Below are 15,021 nucleotides of genomic sequence, written 5' to 3' on the forward strand. Positions count from 1 at the left end.
GCCCGGGTTCCCTCCGTCCTCCTTTCTCCATCCTCCTCCCCCCGCAGGTAGGATCGTCGGTGGGACCAGAGCACGGGCGGGCGCGCGCCCCCCCGGGACCATGGCCGGCTCGGACACTGCGCCCTTCCTCAGCCAGGCAGATGACCCGGATGACGGGCCGGTGTCCGGCACCCCGGGGTTGCCGGGGTCCCTGGGGAACCCGAAGCCTGGGGAGCCCGAGGTCCTGGACCGGGAGGCGCTGCAGCGCATCACCGGCTTGTCTCCGGGCCGTTCGATGCTCATAGTGGGGGTCCTCTGCTACATCAACCTGCTGAACTACATGGACCGCTTCACCGTGGCTGGTAGGTGCTGACTCCCAGGAGGATGGTGCGGAGGACCGGGCGCCTCGGCCGGCGCATCCTGATGTTTCCTCTTTCCAGGCGTCCTTCCAGACATCGAGCAGTTCTTCAGCATCGGAGACAGTAGCTCCGGTCTCATCCAGACCGGTGAGTGGCGGCTCCTCCTTTCCTCCCTCCACCAGGGACCTCCGTGAGGGTTTAGTGGTCAGAGCTGGGGGAGGTAATGCCTTTGATCTTGCAGCTGGGGCATCACACGTGAAGAGGGAGTCCGGTTTGAGTAATAGTTAAGACAGAGTGAGGTTTAAACCTCAGCTCTGCTGCTTGCAGTGTGATGGTAGGCAGTCACTCAGCCTGTTTAAGCCGCGCCTTCCTTTCTATGAGAGAGAATTAACACAGCTCATTTCTTAGGACTAATGTGAGGATCGTAGGGCATAATGCCTAGGGCATAGTTGGCACGGGTGAGCACCCAGGATACAAGGCAAAAGAGGGTGTCTGGAGTGGGGAAAGGTGAATTTTACTTGTTCAGAACTTTGAGGTGGGAGGCAGGCAAAGCCAGAGGCAAGTCTTTTCCTTCCTGCCTGCCTTCATTTCTCCAACATTTCTGAGCACCTACTGTGTGTCAGGCTCTGGCGGAAATGCTGACGACATCTATGGGACTTTGTCTTCCATTACTTTCGTTAGCGGAGGACTAGGTGCTATTTGGAGGAAGCAGCAAGCTGATGTTTATATCTTATGAAGCTGTAAGGAGGCTTGGAGAAGAGTTAAGACTTGCCCAGGGTCACACAGCAAGTTAGAGAAAGAATAAGAATTTGAAGCCAAGTGTTGTAGTGTCCATTTTCTCTACTCCAGGCCAACGAGGAACTGGAAGTATGTGAGTCTGGAGAAATGAGAATAGGATCATAGGTCAAGGTTGCAAACCTACAGAATTGTTGAATTAGAGAAGAAGCAAATCTTTCCAGACAGCCCTATTTACTCACTTTTGAGAACCTATTTCATGCTAGGCAGTGTGTTAAGGGAGAGAAACAGTCCTGGCCAGTACAGGCAATGTCCTTGCCTTCACAGACCAGACATTCTGCTGTGCATGAGGGGGGTCCATAAAACATTCAATTAAAATGAGATAGTTTAGCCGGGCGTGGTGGCGCATGCTTGTAATCCCAGCACTTGGGAGGCGGAGACAGGAGGATCACGCAGGTTCGAAGCCAGCCTCAGCTACTGAGTGAGGCTCTCAGCAACTTAGTGAGACCCTGTTTCCAAATAAAGTATAAAAATAGGTCTGGAAGTATACCCCGGAGGTAGAAAGCCTCTGGGTTCCACTCCCAGTACCACAAAACAAACAAACAAACAAAATGAGATTTTGTTTGTTTATTCTGGGGTTTCCCCATAAGAATAAGTGTTTAAAATAAGACGGTAAACGTGATAGGAGACTGGATGTGTGTTGGTCTGGGAAGGTCTTTGAGCTGGAATCTAAAGGCGCTAAGCTCTGTGAAGCTCAGGGGAGTGGGGACAGCAGGTGCCCACACTCCTAAGATGTACTGGCCGTTAGGCTGTTGGGATGCAGCGAGGAAGGGGGAGCGGGGCTGTGAGGCTGAGCAGGTGGGCAGGGGCTGGGTTGGACGGGGCATGGTGGGGCATGGTATGGAATCTGGATTTGGTTCTGGGCTGTGTGGGAGGTAGTGACATGTCTGCTGGACCATCCGTTCTACGGTGGGAGGGTTGGAAAGATGCTGAAGCGGAGACTGCCCTATCCCCCCAGCAGGAAGCTCTGATGGGCCGCAGGGCTGGGATGTGGAGACAGTGTGGGGTTGCTGAGGAGGAGGAGGGCAGGGATCTCGTGTGCTGTAGTCATCCCTGCATCCTGCGCCTCTGCTGGGTGGGAGGTGGGGGGCGGGGCCGGCCTGTGACTCTCTGCTCCCCCCCAGCCTTCATCTCCAGTTACATGGTGTTGGCACCTGTGTTTGGCTACCTGGGTGACAGGTACAATCGGAAGTATCTCATGTGCGGGGGCATTGCCTTCTGGTCCCTGGTGACACTGGGGTCATCCTTCATCCCCAGAGAGGTGAGGCCCCCAGCTGGCTCCTGCTTCTGGCCCCGCCCTCCTTTCCCATCAGTCCTTGCTGCTTCTTCTCAGGGTCGCTTCAGAGTGGGCCTGGGGAACCTCTGCGGTTTCCTTGGTCTGTGCCATCTTACCCCCTCTCCTTGCCCGAGTTAATATGCCTATCCCACCCTCTTTTCTTCCAGAAACTCCTTTGGCCTATCATTCCCTCTTCCCCTGGCCACCGTCTCCACTCCCTACCTAAACACTCATGTTCCTCAGGATGGAGACGAGCCCACAGGGTGCCCCCCCACCCCCTCCCCCCGGTCAGACTTCCTGAAGGGCCCTCATCGGGGCGGCCCGCGAGGTGAAGGAGCAGCTGGGGGCGGCTCTGTTGGCCCTCACGGTGTCTCAGCAACCCTTGCCCTGGAGTGCCACCGCCTCCCCTCAACCCGCTCTTGCCAAAGTCAACAGTGACCTCCTGGTTGCTAAACATGGCTCCTCCTCCTCAGTGCTCTTGCTAGGTTTCTGGGAGACTCTAGCGCCACTCACCAGCTTCTTGAAACTCCTCTGTCGCAATGCCCCGCCCTTCTGGTCTCCCTCCGCCTCCCGGGCCTGTGCCACTTTGTTCCTTCCGAATCTCCTCCATCTGCTCTCACTCCCCTGGCGCTGTCCTCAGCCCCAGGCCCTGCTCTCCTCCAGTGACCCACCCCATCCTTAGCTTTAGGTGTCTTTGGTAGCCCCCCCAAAGTCCCTGTCCCCACCGGGGTGTCCGAGTGGGAGGGGCAAGGTAGAAACTCAGATTTACTTTGCACCTACTTGGTGTGAAGTTACCCGTAGAACTTTTCCTATGCGGTTCTCGAGATAGCTGTGTGAACGAGTTGTTATTCCCCTTTTGCAGATGAGGAGACTGAGGCTCAGAGAGGTTAAGTTACTTTCTCAAAGCCACAGCTAGTAAGTGGTGCAGCCAGGATTCCAGCCAGGTCTGTTTGACTCTGAAGCCCAGGCCGCTCCCGCTGTCCCCGCCGCCTCCCCGGCGCCGGCTGGTGAGGTCGCCCGGGAGGCAGCTGCAGGGCGGGGTGCCACCTCCCCGTGTCTCCTTCCCCAGCGTTTCTGGCTGCTCCTCCTGACCCGGGGCCTCGTGGGGGTCGGGGAGGCTAGCTACTCCACCATCGCGCCCACTCTCATCGCCGACCTCTTCGTGGCCGACCAGCGGAGCCAGATGCTCAGCGTGTTCTACTTTGCCATCCCGGTGGGCAGGTGAGCCAGCCTGGGGCCCGCTGGCAGAGGGCCTGCCCGGCGGACTTGACTGACCGCTGGGCCTTCCTTTCTTCCTCCTCTTCCCTCCAGTGGTCTGGGTTACATCGCAGGCTCCAAAGTGAAGGATGTGGCCGGGGACTGGCACTGGGCACTAAGGGTGAGTCTGATCATGGGCCGGAGGAAAGTCAGTGACATTCTTGGCGAAGCGACCCCCTTTCAGGCCTTCAGAACCCCCTTCTCATGGCGGTGCTCACTGCTGAGCCGGCGGGAAGCCTGGCAGCCCTCACCATTAAGCCATGTGCTAGATAGAACTCTTGCTGGCAGGTGGCAAGAGCCCATGGTAAAGCTTAAGCCCCAGAAAAGGACAGTATTTGCTTTCCTAGTGGCAAGCTCCAGGTAAATTGGGGTCCAGGGCTCACACACTGTTACCAGAAGGTAATCGCTCTCTTCTTTCCTTTCTTTGGTGTTAGTCTAATTTTCAAGCATGCTAGAACTCCAGGTGACTCTCTTCAGTTGAGTACCTTGGTCACCGTGGGTCCTTGGACAACACTCAAGGGATGGGGGCTGATTAGACCAGAGCGGGCTGCGGGCCTGCCATGAAGTCAGTCACGAAGGCTGGGAGGGGTTAATGTTACTATATATTTATTTATCTTTGTGGTACTGTGGATAGAACCCAGGGGCCTTCTACCTCTGGGTTACAGCCCCAAACCTGTTTTTTGTTTTTTGTTTTTTTTTTCAGTACTGGGGATGGAACCCAGGTTGAAACAGGGTCTCACTGAGTTGCAAAGGGCCTCACTGAGTAGCTGAGGCTGTCTGCTAATTGCAGTCTTCCCATCTCAGCCTCCCGGATGCTGGGATTACAAGCGTGCGCCACCACGCCCGACTGACATTTTATTTCTTTGAAACGGTCTCACTGAGTTACCAAGGGCCTCACTAAGTAGCTGAGGCTGTCTGTGAACCTCTGGGATTACAAGTGTGCGCCACCACGCCCGGCTTGTTTTCTTTTTATTTGGGAACAGAGTCTCACCAAGTTGCTGAGAACCTAAGTTGCTGAGGCTGGCTACGAACTTGTGATCCTCCTGTCTCAGCCTCCCAAGTACTGGAATTACAAGGGTGTGCTGCCATTGGCCACTAGTTGGCCAAGTCTGGGATGCTGTCTGAACCATGTGGATTGGTGGTGGTGGAGGGTGCTTTCTTAAAAGAAAATCAGGGTGCTCTTACAAAGGAGAAGCAAAGTTTTACTTGTGGAAATAGGGGGGTCCTAGTGGCAACCCCCCTTCCAAGAGGCAGGTTTGGTTCCTCGAGCAGGCACCTGAGGGGTGCCGGAGGCCTGGAGCTGGAGTGTCTGTCACCCATTGTGTCCCCAGCCTGTGCCTGTCCTGAAGCCCACTCTTTCCCCAGGTGACACCAGGCCTAGGAGTGGTGGCTGTTCTGCTGCTGTTCCTGGTCGTCCGGGAGCCGCCGCGGGGAGCTGTGGAGCGCCACTCAGATTCGCCACCCCTGAGCCCCACCTCATGGTGGGCAGATCTGAGGGCTCTGGCAAGAAAGTGAGTTTAATCCCTTCCTAGTCTAACAGCGGAGGCCCCAGCACCTGGCTGGAAGTTTAAATGAGCCTGGTCTTCGTCTTCTCCCAGGGAGCCAAACCCAAAGCCAGAAATCCAGTCACTTCTGCCCCCTTGTGGCAGATGCCTGAATTACAGGCCCACCGGCTGAGAGCAGGCGGGCCAGTCTCCACACCAGTGTCCTGACTCTATTAAGTCAGGAAGCAGGAGAGCACCTTCCTGGCTGGACCCCTGCGTGCGCTCTGACCTCTCCCTCCTCCCACCGTCCACAGTCCCAGCTTCGTCCTGTCCTCCCTTGGCTTCACTGCGGTGGCCTTTGTCACGGGCTCTCTGGCCCTCTGGGCTCCTGCGTTCCTGCTGCGTTCCCGTGTGGTGCTGGGGGAGACCCCGCCCTGCCTTCCTGGAGACTCCTGCTCTTCCTCTGACAGGTACCCAGGAGGGCTGGGCTGGGTGGCCCGCAGGTGGCCGGTGACGAGGATCGATTCAGGTGCCCGCAGGGAGTTTGCACTCCCGCTCCTCAGGGCACCTCCTCGGTCTCGGTTTTGGTCCAGGAAGTATGGCTGGGAGGACCTCTGTCCCTCCCTCGGGCTTTATGGGCTGTGGGAGGCAGTGCCTGGGCAGACCTCGGGGGCGTGAGGGCGGCCGGGATGGACCTCTTCCTCCTGGGCCTGGGGGCCAGGCTGGGGCCGTGCAGGCAGAGGGACCAGCCCCTGCTCCCCGCTGCACTCCTAGTCTCATCTTTGGGCTCATCACCTGCCTCACCGGTGTCCTGGGCGTGGGCCTGGGCGTGGAGATCAGCCGCCGCCTCCGCCGCTCCAACCCCCGGGCCGACCCGCTGGTCTGTGCCGCCGGCCTCCTGGGCTCCGCTCCGTTCCTCTTCCTGTCCCTTGCCTGCGCCCGTGGCAGCATTGTAGCCACCTATGTGAGTAGCCAGCAGGGTGCCGCAGGGGTGCTCTGGGCTCGGGGTCCATAAGCTGAGCACTCGAGGCGGAAGGCCTGGTTTTGAACCACAGCCCTGGCCCCTCGGGCAGCTTAACTGCTCTTGGCTCAGTTTTGCCATCCGTTGAGTGAGACTAACTGTAGTGCCTGTCTCCTGGGGGTGTGGTGAGGATTCAGCGAGTTAATGGGTGGGCCCAGAACATGGCACACCCTTCACGTGTGTGCTTGTTGCGAGACCTCCACCCCCTCTCACCGCTCAGATTTTCATCTTTGTTGGAGAGACCCTCCTATCCATGAACTGGGCCATTGTGGCTGACATCCTGCTGGTGAGTAGCTGCAGCTTCAGCGGCACAGAGGCCAGTGGGAGCAGGGTCGGGGTCAGGGAATGGTGCTTGCTCTGAACTGTCACCTTTAACCTTAAAACTCTGCCCCACACCAAGTCCACAGCCAGCCCAGAGGGGCCTTATTGCTGGCTGTTCTTGACTTCTGCCCTGGGCCGGGGCCGAGCCTGCCCCTGGCCCTGCCCTCTGCCTCCTGCCCCGGGAGGCTGCATGAGCCCCGTGTCACCCCCAGTACGTGGTGATCCCCACGCGACGCTCCACTGCTGAAGCCTTCCAGATCGTGCTGTCCCATCTGCTGGGCGACGCGGGGAGCCCCTACCTCATCGGCCTGGTGAGCACCGTGCCAGGGCTGGGCGGGGTGGCGGTGCGAGCCTGCGATCCCTGTGTGGGGCAGCTGTTCCATTGAGGCCCCCTGTGCCTGATGCACCCCATTTAGCTCCTCCGTGGGACAGCAGCGAGTGTGTCCGAGGAGCTCCTCCCATGAGGCCACAGACCTCACCCTGGTGTCAGACCTTACCTCCCTTTCCAAGGTCTTGGGTTCTTGTTTCCCTGGCACTCGGGGCTCCCCTGCCATGGTCTCTGACTTTCTCCCGGCTGCCCTTTGTCCTCCCTGCAGATCTCCGACCGCCTGCGTCGGGGCTGGCCACCCTCCTTCTTGTCTGAGTTCCGGGCCCTGCAGTTCTCACTCATGCTGTGTGCCTTCGTGGGGGCGCTGGGCGGGGCAGCCTTCTTGGGCACCGCCATCTTCATCGAGAGTGACCGCCGGCGGGCCCAGCTCTACGTGCAGGGTCAGTGAGGGCCGTCGGCCACTTTCCCGGGACTGCCTGCCTGTCTGTCTGCCCAGTCCTATAAGCCCAGCATCTCCCAGCCTGTAGCTCACCCCTCACTCAGCTTTGGGGCCATCTGTTCGGCAAGTTGCTGCCTGTCTGCGTCTGCGACTGGTGGCCCTTGCTGCTGCTCAATCCGCATCGCCTCGCCCCGGCGTCCCCTCCCCAGCCCTGTGTCTGTCTGTCCATCAACCCCAACTCACCTTCCCTGCGTAGGCCTTTTGCGAGAACCGGAGCCCACAGATGACCGTATCGTGGTGCCCCAGCAAGGCCGTTCCACCCGGGTCCCGTTGTCCAGTGTGCTCATCTGAGGCACCATTGCCTGCCTGTCCGCACATCCGCTGCAGCTGGCCCTGGGCGCTGCCCGTGAGGTTCCTGGGCCCAACCCTCAGCCTGGCTGTTTCTAGGAGGAAGCCCTGGGCTGTGTCCCAGCTCCCTGACACTACATGGGCAGCCTGGGAGGGATGGCGGTCCAAGAGGGGGGATCCCCTCCACTGGGGCAGACCCAGGGCTTGGTGCTATTTGTAATGGAATAAAATTTGTAGCCAGACCCGAGTGCCTGCGTGAGTCTTTCTCTGGATGTTAGTGACCTCTGACCTGTAGACCGCAGGGGATGCCCCTCTCCAGCATTGGGGATCTGGGGGACTGTTGGGTTATTCCTGTGGGCAAGTCCCTATCTTCTGGGCAGGGAGATCCAGAGGGAGAGCGCTCTCCTTCAAGTGAGCCACGCCCGTGCCTCTGGAGCCCGCCTCTGGCAGGCTGGCTTGGGCGTGGTGGGATGGGCACCATCTCACCCCTCAGCATCCCTCCCTGCGGGCTGCCTCTCCAGCCCAGGGTGAGCTGTATGTGGCAGGGCCTGGGCTGGCCGGCACATGCCTTCCCCTTCCCACCAGATTAGCTGCCCTGTTCTGCAGCCAGCAGACCCTTCCTGAGAGCCTGGGGTGGCTCCTCGGGCCTCTTCCCCCCTTCCCACGGCCTCCTGGGGGGGGGGGTAGGGGGCGGGTGCAGCCGGCTTCTCAGCAGGATGATTTCCTGCCTTCACCAAGCGCTCACCACAGCTTCCTGCCGCTGGCGGCCGGGTGGAGCAGAGGAGAGCTGAGTGAGGGGTAGGTACAGCCGGGGTGTAGGGACTACACAGTGGCTGGTGACCCAGGCCCCAGCCTAGGCCCTGGCCTGACTACCCTGGGACCAGGATTCCAGAGCCAGCACTGACCCCCACTTGGCCCAGCAAGAGAGGGGGCCTGGGACTCCCAGGGAGAGCAAGGCTGCCTCCCACAGGACCCCTGCCCTGGGCCCTCCCGGCATTCCCACGCCTGCCACGGCTCTGCCTGGAAGGGCCTGGCGCAGGCTCCCTGCAGATGGAGGTGGACGGCCCGACACCCTACACGCTGGGCCTGCTGCTGCTGCCTCTCCTGGTCGTGCTACTGATGGCACTATGTGTACGCTGCCGCGACCTAACGAGTGAGTGGGGGCCTGGGGGTACCAAGTGCAGGGCACACTGAGGGTCCTCACCCCCCCCCAGCAGCTTGGCCCCTTCAACTCCTACTCGGTACTGCTCCCCGGGACTCAGAGCCCCGGCTGTAGCCTCTCTTGCACCCCCATCCCCGCCTCACTGACCCTCTCTTCCCCAGCCTCATACGATGATGGTCCCGCAGACAGGTGAGTGTGCCCTTCTCTGCCTTCCCCTTGGCCGGGCTGGGGCGGGGGCCTCCACCACAGACCCCAGCTGTTCTCTTCCGCCAGCGAGGCACAGCGGAACCGAGGGAACATCCTGATCAAACCGTCCTGTGAGTACACAGAAGGTCCGCCTCGGGTGCAGGGAGAGGGTCCCCTGGCTTGTGAGGATGTGTGGGCCCTTGTTCAGCCCCCCAACCCGGGCTGCCCGCATGGGCAGGGGTGATAGAGCAGGGTGGAGGAGGTGGGAGCCCCAGGCCTGCCCAGGGCACAGGGGCTTCGGGGGGACCACCCCTGGAGGCCTAGACAAGGGTAAGGGTGTGGCGTCTGGAGCCATCCCTTCAAGCTCGGCTCTGTGTCCTCAGACACGATTGGCCCTTGTCCACCTATATCTTCCTACCCACCTGTTACCTCTTGCCCCTCCATGAGCCAGCCAGACCAGCTCCACATCCCGTGAGTAGCCCTTAACCCCACCTCCGCCTCCAGCTCCCACCATCTGCCCCCTCACTTTCTTGGATCGGGGGCCTTTTCCCTGTTGCAACCCATCTTGCCTTCAGAGCCCCCCAGGCATGACCCCTAACCTTTGACTCCCAGGAGATCCCCGCAGCCTCCTGGGGGTTCCCACCGGATGCCGTCATCCCGGCAGAATTCAAATGATGGTAAGGGCCGAGGGGGCCGAGGGTGAGGGCTGGGGCTGGGAGCAGGCAGCCCAGCCTGTGCTGACGGTCCCCATCTTGCTCTCTCTAAAGCCAACAGTGTGGCGAGCTACGAGAACCAGGGTGCGTCCAGGATCCTGGTACCAGGGCTGGGTGGGGGGCCTGGCAGCCGCCCCGGCCATGCTGACCATGTCGTTATCCCCAGAGCCAGTCTGTGAAGACGCCAGCGCCGACGAGGACGAGCAGGACTACAGTCACAACGACGAAGGCTACCTGTGAGTGGCTGGCTGGGGGGCGGGGGCGGAGGCCAGGCGCCCTCGCTCACCCCCGTCCCTTCCTTCCAGGGTGGTACTTCCTGATGGTGCCCCGGCCACGAGCACTGCTGTCCCCGCAGCTCCTGTGCCCAGCAACCCCGGCCTGCGCGACAGCGCCTTCTCCAGTGAGTGCGGGGTCTCTGTCCACCTTCCCCCATGCTCTCCTGGCCCCTCTTCTCTTCCTTCTCTTATTTCTTTGATGATGGCTACTTCTGTTTTCTTCTCCAGACATAGGACTTCCTGCCCTGAGCTGGATTTTCTTACTTTTCCTCTCCTCTCTCTTTGTTCTTTCCTTGTCTCTTGTCTGGGAGGTTTCCTGACGGTCTTCTTCGGCTCTTCCACTGAAATCTCCTTTGTCCATCCAAAGGCTTTCTCTGGCTGTCCTGTGGGCCCTTTCGTTCTTGCCTCTCTTTCTTCCTTTATTTCCTTAGTTCTCTGGTGGTAGGAGTTGAGTCCAGGGCTCCAAATGCGCTGGCCAGCACCTTGCCACGGAGCTGCATCCCCAGGCCCTGTTCTCACTTTATGGAGCAGAATTGTCTTGAAATCCCTGAGGATGCCGATTAGAGGCTTCTTTCTCTTTGCTTCCTGCGTTTTCTAAGTTCCCTTTGAGCTGCTCTTTTTCCTCGGCTTTTCTCTTTCTTTCCTGGTTTCATCCCCTGGGCTTTCCTCAGTGCCTGGCGATCTCCAGTTTCCTCTCTCTCTCTCTCTCTCTCTCTCTCTCTCTGTGCAGGTTGAGGGTCCCTTTTCTGAAACACACGGGGCTGGGGGTGTTCTGGGTTTTGATACCTTGGGGATGGGACCCAAGTCTAAACATGACATTCATTTATGTTTCGCATGCACCTATACGCGTAGCCTGCAGATATTTAAATAATTTTGGGCATGACGCTAAGTTTCATGATGTAGGATTTTCCATTTGTGGAATCATGTTGACACTCAAAATGCTTTGGATCTTAGAGCATTTTTGGATTTTGGACTTTGGGATTATGGATGCTCAGACTAAATACACTTGTCCTGGTCTGTCATCTCCACGCTCCGGCTCCAGTTGGCACCCGGATCTCCAGTTTACCACCTCTCTCCCTAGCTTCAGACTGCCCCTCCAAGTGCTTCTGTTCATTCATTCGTTCATTCATTCATTCATTCATTTGTATTTACTGGGTGTATCTGCTAGGCTAATGCTAGAGATTAATGAATGAAGGAGGCAGACTATAATGATAAAATAGTTGTCATTTGTTGAGGGCTCACTCCATGCCCTGCTATGAGTTTTATTTTTTTATATTTTATTTTATTTTATTTTATTTTATTTTTTTGTGGGTCTGGGGATGGAACCCAGAGACATTTGACCTCCGAGCCACACCCCTGTCCTGTTTTTTATTTTTTATTTATTTATTTATTTATTTTTTGTGGTACTGGGGGTGGAACCCAGATGCTTTCTACCTCCGGGCTACACTCCCAGACCTATTTTTGGAAACAGGGTCTTACTAAGCTACTGAGAGCCTCACTGAGTAGCTGAGGCTGGCTTCGAACCTGTGTGATCCTCCTGTCTCAGCCTCCCAGGTGCGGGGATTACAAGCGTGTGCCACCATGCCCGGCTCTTTATTCTTTATTTTGAAACAGGGTCTCACTGAGTTGCGAGGGCCTCACTAAGTAGCTGAGGCTGTCCTTGAACCGCGATCCTCCGGTCTCAGCCTCCCAAATGCTGGGATCACAAGCGTGCGCCACCACGCCCGGCTCCTGCTATGAGTTTTACATGTACTACCTCGTGAACCTCACGGTTCCTCAGATATCCATCTTCCCCACTGTTCGCAGTTGTACCTTTTGCACCTTAGTATGATTTGTTTCGTGCGTTTACATTGCTCAGGCTGGCCTTGAATCCTCCAGTCTCAGCCTCCTGAGCAGCTGAGACTAAGGTGTGCCCAGCTCAGGGTTTATTTATTTATTTTATGTATTTATTTTTGGTCCTGGGGTTGGGACTCAGGAACATTCTACCTCCAGACCACACCTCCATTCCTATTTTATTTGATTTGGAATCAGGGTCTTACTAGGTTGACGAGCGTCTCACAACTTGCTGAGACTGTCCTTGAAACTTCGATCCTCCTGTCTCAGCCTCCCAAGTACTGGGGTTACAAGCATGCGCCACCACTCCTGCAGGGTTGATTTATTTAGCAGACCTGTGGTAGCACTTACTACATGACAGGCCTGATTTTACTCTTCTCTGCTTTAATCCTCACAGCCAGCCTGTGAGGAGAGTCCTGTTATTAACCCTGTTTTCCAGGTGAGGAATAGAGGCACAGAGAGATTAGGTAATTTGTCTGAGGCGACACAGGTAAATAGTGCTGAAGCCGAGATTTGAACCTGGGCTTCACAGTTCACCTCGTTCGTGTCCTCATGGAGAAAAAGGTGAGCCAGCTAGCCAGGCATGTGTTTGTGACCCCAGGACTTGGAAGGCTGAATCAGGAAGGTCCCACGCTTGAGGCCAGCCTCAGTCATTTATCAAGACCCTCAACAACTTAGCAAGACCCTGTTTCAAAAAATAAATTAAAAAGCTGGGCATGGTGGCGCACACTTTTAATCCTGGCATTCGGGAGGCTGAGACAGGATGATCAAGGTTTGTGGACAGCCTCAGCTACTTAGTGAGGCCCTTTGCAACTCAGTGAGACCCTGTTTCAAAATAAAGAATAAAAGCCGGGCATGGTGGCACCCGCTTGTTATCCCCGCGCTTGGGAGGCTGAGACAGGAGGATCACACAGGTTCAAAGCCAGCCTCAGCTACTTAGTGAGGCTCTCAGCAACTTAGTGAGACCCCGTTTCCAAATAAAATAGAAAATAGGTCTGGGAGTATAGCCCGGAGGTAGAAAAGCCCCTGGGTTCCACCCCCAGTACCACCAAAAATAAAATAAAATAAATAAAAACAAAGAATAAAACATAGGGCAAGGGGGTGTCTCTCAAGAGGTAGAATGCCCCTGGGTCCCATCCCCAGTACTGTAATAATAATAATTAATAATAATAATAATAATAATAATAATATGTAAAACAAACTGTGGGCAAAGCTCAGATGCAGAATGCCATTGAGTTCAACCCCCAGCGTGCACGCGCGTGCACACACACACACACACACACACACACACACACACCAAAAAACAAAAGCAGATAACATCTAGGGACTAAGAAGGACTGGGTGGGAAGCAGCCTCCACATCAGGGGCCAGTAGGGCATCACCTCTGCCACCAAACTCCTTGTGCTCTGAGCTGCCCCAGTCCCTGCTCCCAACCCCGGGCTGCGTGAGGTCCTCCTGCACTGCACGGGTCTGTTCCTCTGAGGGTGCTGGGCGCATGGACCTCCTCTGTCTCCTCAGCCAGCACCCTTGTCCAGGCCACTGTTTCTGCTTGTCCAGAACCTTCCCTCTGCCTCCTTCTGGGGTGGATGGGTGCTGGGTGTGTTGGGAACCTCAGGTGCCTCCCTTGGGGCCCTGGACATCTGAGCCAGGGGCCTCTGGGAGCCAGTGGCCGAGGGTGTCTCGTGACGGTGCCGGGGGCCGGCGGCCTCTAATGGCTTTCCTACAGTGGAGTCCGGGGAGGATTACGTGAACGTGCCGGAGAGTGAGGAGAGCGCAGAAGCGTCCCTGGGTGAGTGGCTGCTGGTCCTCCGCCCACCCCGCACCCTGCCCGCCCATCTCAGTGTGGCTGCAGCCACCTGTCCCTGCCCAGAACCCTGTCCCTGTCTGTCTGGGGGCCCTCCTGCCGACCCCCTCAGTGTGGCCCGCCCCCCTGGCATGGCTGTCCTTCCTTCTGACCTACCCCCGCAGATGGGAGCCGGGAGTACGTGAATGTGTCTCAGGAGCTGCCGTCCACAGCGGCCAGGCCCGAGCCTGGTGCGTAGGGGCGGGGCGGAAGCTGGGGAGGCTGCCGTGGGATAAAGGCGGTGGCCTCGGGCTGGACACCATCCTCTCCTCCGTCCCCCTCCCCCAGCCGTCCTGAGCTCCCAGGAGGTGGGGGACGAAGAGGAAGAGGAGGCTCCGGATTATGAGAACCTGCAGGAGCTTAACTGAGGCCTGGTGAGTGGGGGTCTCTAGGACCCCCCTTCCCAACCACACAACACCTCAGGCCCCTCCTTCCTGGCTCCCCTCCTGACCCATGGCCCCTCTCTGTCACCCTGCCTGTTGTGTTTCAGCTGAGGCCGTGTCGGTGTCTGTCCTGGAACCAGCCTTGTGGGCAGGTGGAGCTAGACGTGGGTCTGGGGGGGCCCACGTGACACCCAGCTCTGGGTCTAGCTGGACCGGAGCTGGAGAATCCCCTAACTTATTGTCACTTTGGGGTACAGTCTGTGTCCCCCCCACACTCTGCCCCTTCTGACGCAGCCTGAGAATGAACCTCCCTGGCCCAGCCCTTCTCTGTAATAGAATAAAGGCCGGCGTGGTGTGTGGTGCTCTTGGCTTTGGTGGCGCAGGGCCTGGGCCCGCCGTGTCCGCGTCGAGTGTGGGAGTGTGCATGTGAGTGTGTAGATACTGCGTGTGCCTGCGTGCGTGCTGTGAGTAATCATTCTCCATGGGACAGAGGGACCATGAGTGACAGCAGACAATGGCTAGGCCACTGTCCCCCTCTGAGTGTGGCTTCTGGGCCAGCCTGGCGCTTCTGGGGCTCTGGACGTGTCTCCCCGCAGGTAGTCCAGGGACTGCAGCACCGATAGTGGCAGAGCAGGGTGTGGGACCTGGGTAGAGCGTGGATGCTCCAGCAAGGCCCTGCCCCGCGCCCTTCATTCTCTTTGTCCTTGGAACAAGGGCTGGTCCTGGACCTCAAATCGCTTTTTTTTTTTTTTTTTTTTTGGTACTGAGGATTGAACCCAGGGTATTCTACCTGTGAGCTAAGCCCCCAGCCCCTTTTATTTTGAAACAGGATCTCACTAAGTTCCTGAGAATCTCCAAGCTGCTGAGGCTGGCCTGGAACCTGTGCTCCTGCCTCACACTCCTCAGTGCTTGGGTTGCAGGTGTGCACCACCGCACCTGGCTTCAAAGTGTTCTTTTAGTTTTTGCCTTTTATGGTTCTTAGTAAAACAGAGAAATGGTCTAGGTAAGTCAGGTATGGT

At 57.7% G+C, this 15,021-nt stretch overlaps 2 protein-coding genes across 5 annotated transcripts; both read left to right on the forward strand.

Annotated features, from left to right (window-relative positions):
- Positions 1–7,610, forward strand: SPNS1 (SPNS lysolipid transporter 1, lysophospholipid; the record flags this gene model as incomplete). Of its 4 annotated transcripts, XM_080702129.1 has the most annotated exons (13): positions 1–47; positions 133–341; positions 420–485; positions 2,258–2,394; positions 3,479–3,630; positions 3,721–3,787; positions 5,032–5,177; positions 5,465–5,620; positions 5,925–6,114; positions 6,392–6,457; positions 6,705–6,803; positions 7,089–7,260; positions 7,516–7,610. In XM_080702129.1, 12 exons carry the CDS (start codon positions 275–277, stop codon positions 7,608–7,610), a joined length of 1,413 nt encoding a protein of 470 aa, XP_080558255.1. The 4 variants fall into 4 exon arrangements, with proteins under 4 accessions (XP_080558255.1, XP_080558254.1, XP_080558252.1 ...); XM_080702128.1 differs by lacking the exon at positions 1–47 and having other exon boundaries at positions 59–341; XM_080702126.1 differs by lacking the exons at positions 1–47; positions 5,465–5,620 and having other exon boundaries at positions 101–341.
- A 1,047-nt stretch (positions 7,611–8,657) lies between these two features.
- LAT (linker for activation of T cells) lies at positions 8,658–13,987 on the forward strand (the record flags this gene model as incomplete). Its single annotated transcript, XM_080703915.1, has 11 exons — positions 8,658–8,760; positions 8,931–8,958; positions 9,043–9,101; positions 9,339–9,426; positions 9,568–9,632; positions 9,723–9,752; positions 9,835–9,904; positions 9,974–10,068; positions 13,503–13,565; positions 13,745–13,810; positions 13,908–13,987. The coding sequence occupies 11 exons, from the start codon at positions 8,658–8,660 to the stop codon at positions 13,985–13,987; spliced, it is 747 nt and encodes a 248-aa protein (XP_080560041.1).
- Positions 13,988–15,021: the final 1,034 nt, after the last annotated feature.

The sequence above is a fragment of the Muscardinus avellanarius genome (genome assembly GCF_963383645.1).
Source record: "Muscardinus avellanarius genome assembly, chromosome: 10".
NCBI lineage: Eukaryota > Metazoa > Chordata > Mammalia > Rodentia > Gliridae > Muscardinus > Muscardinus avellanarius.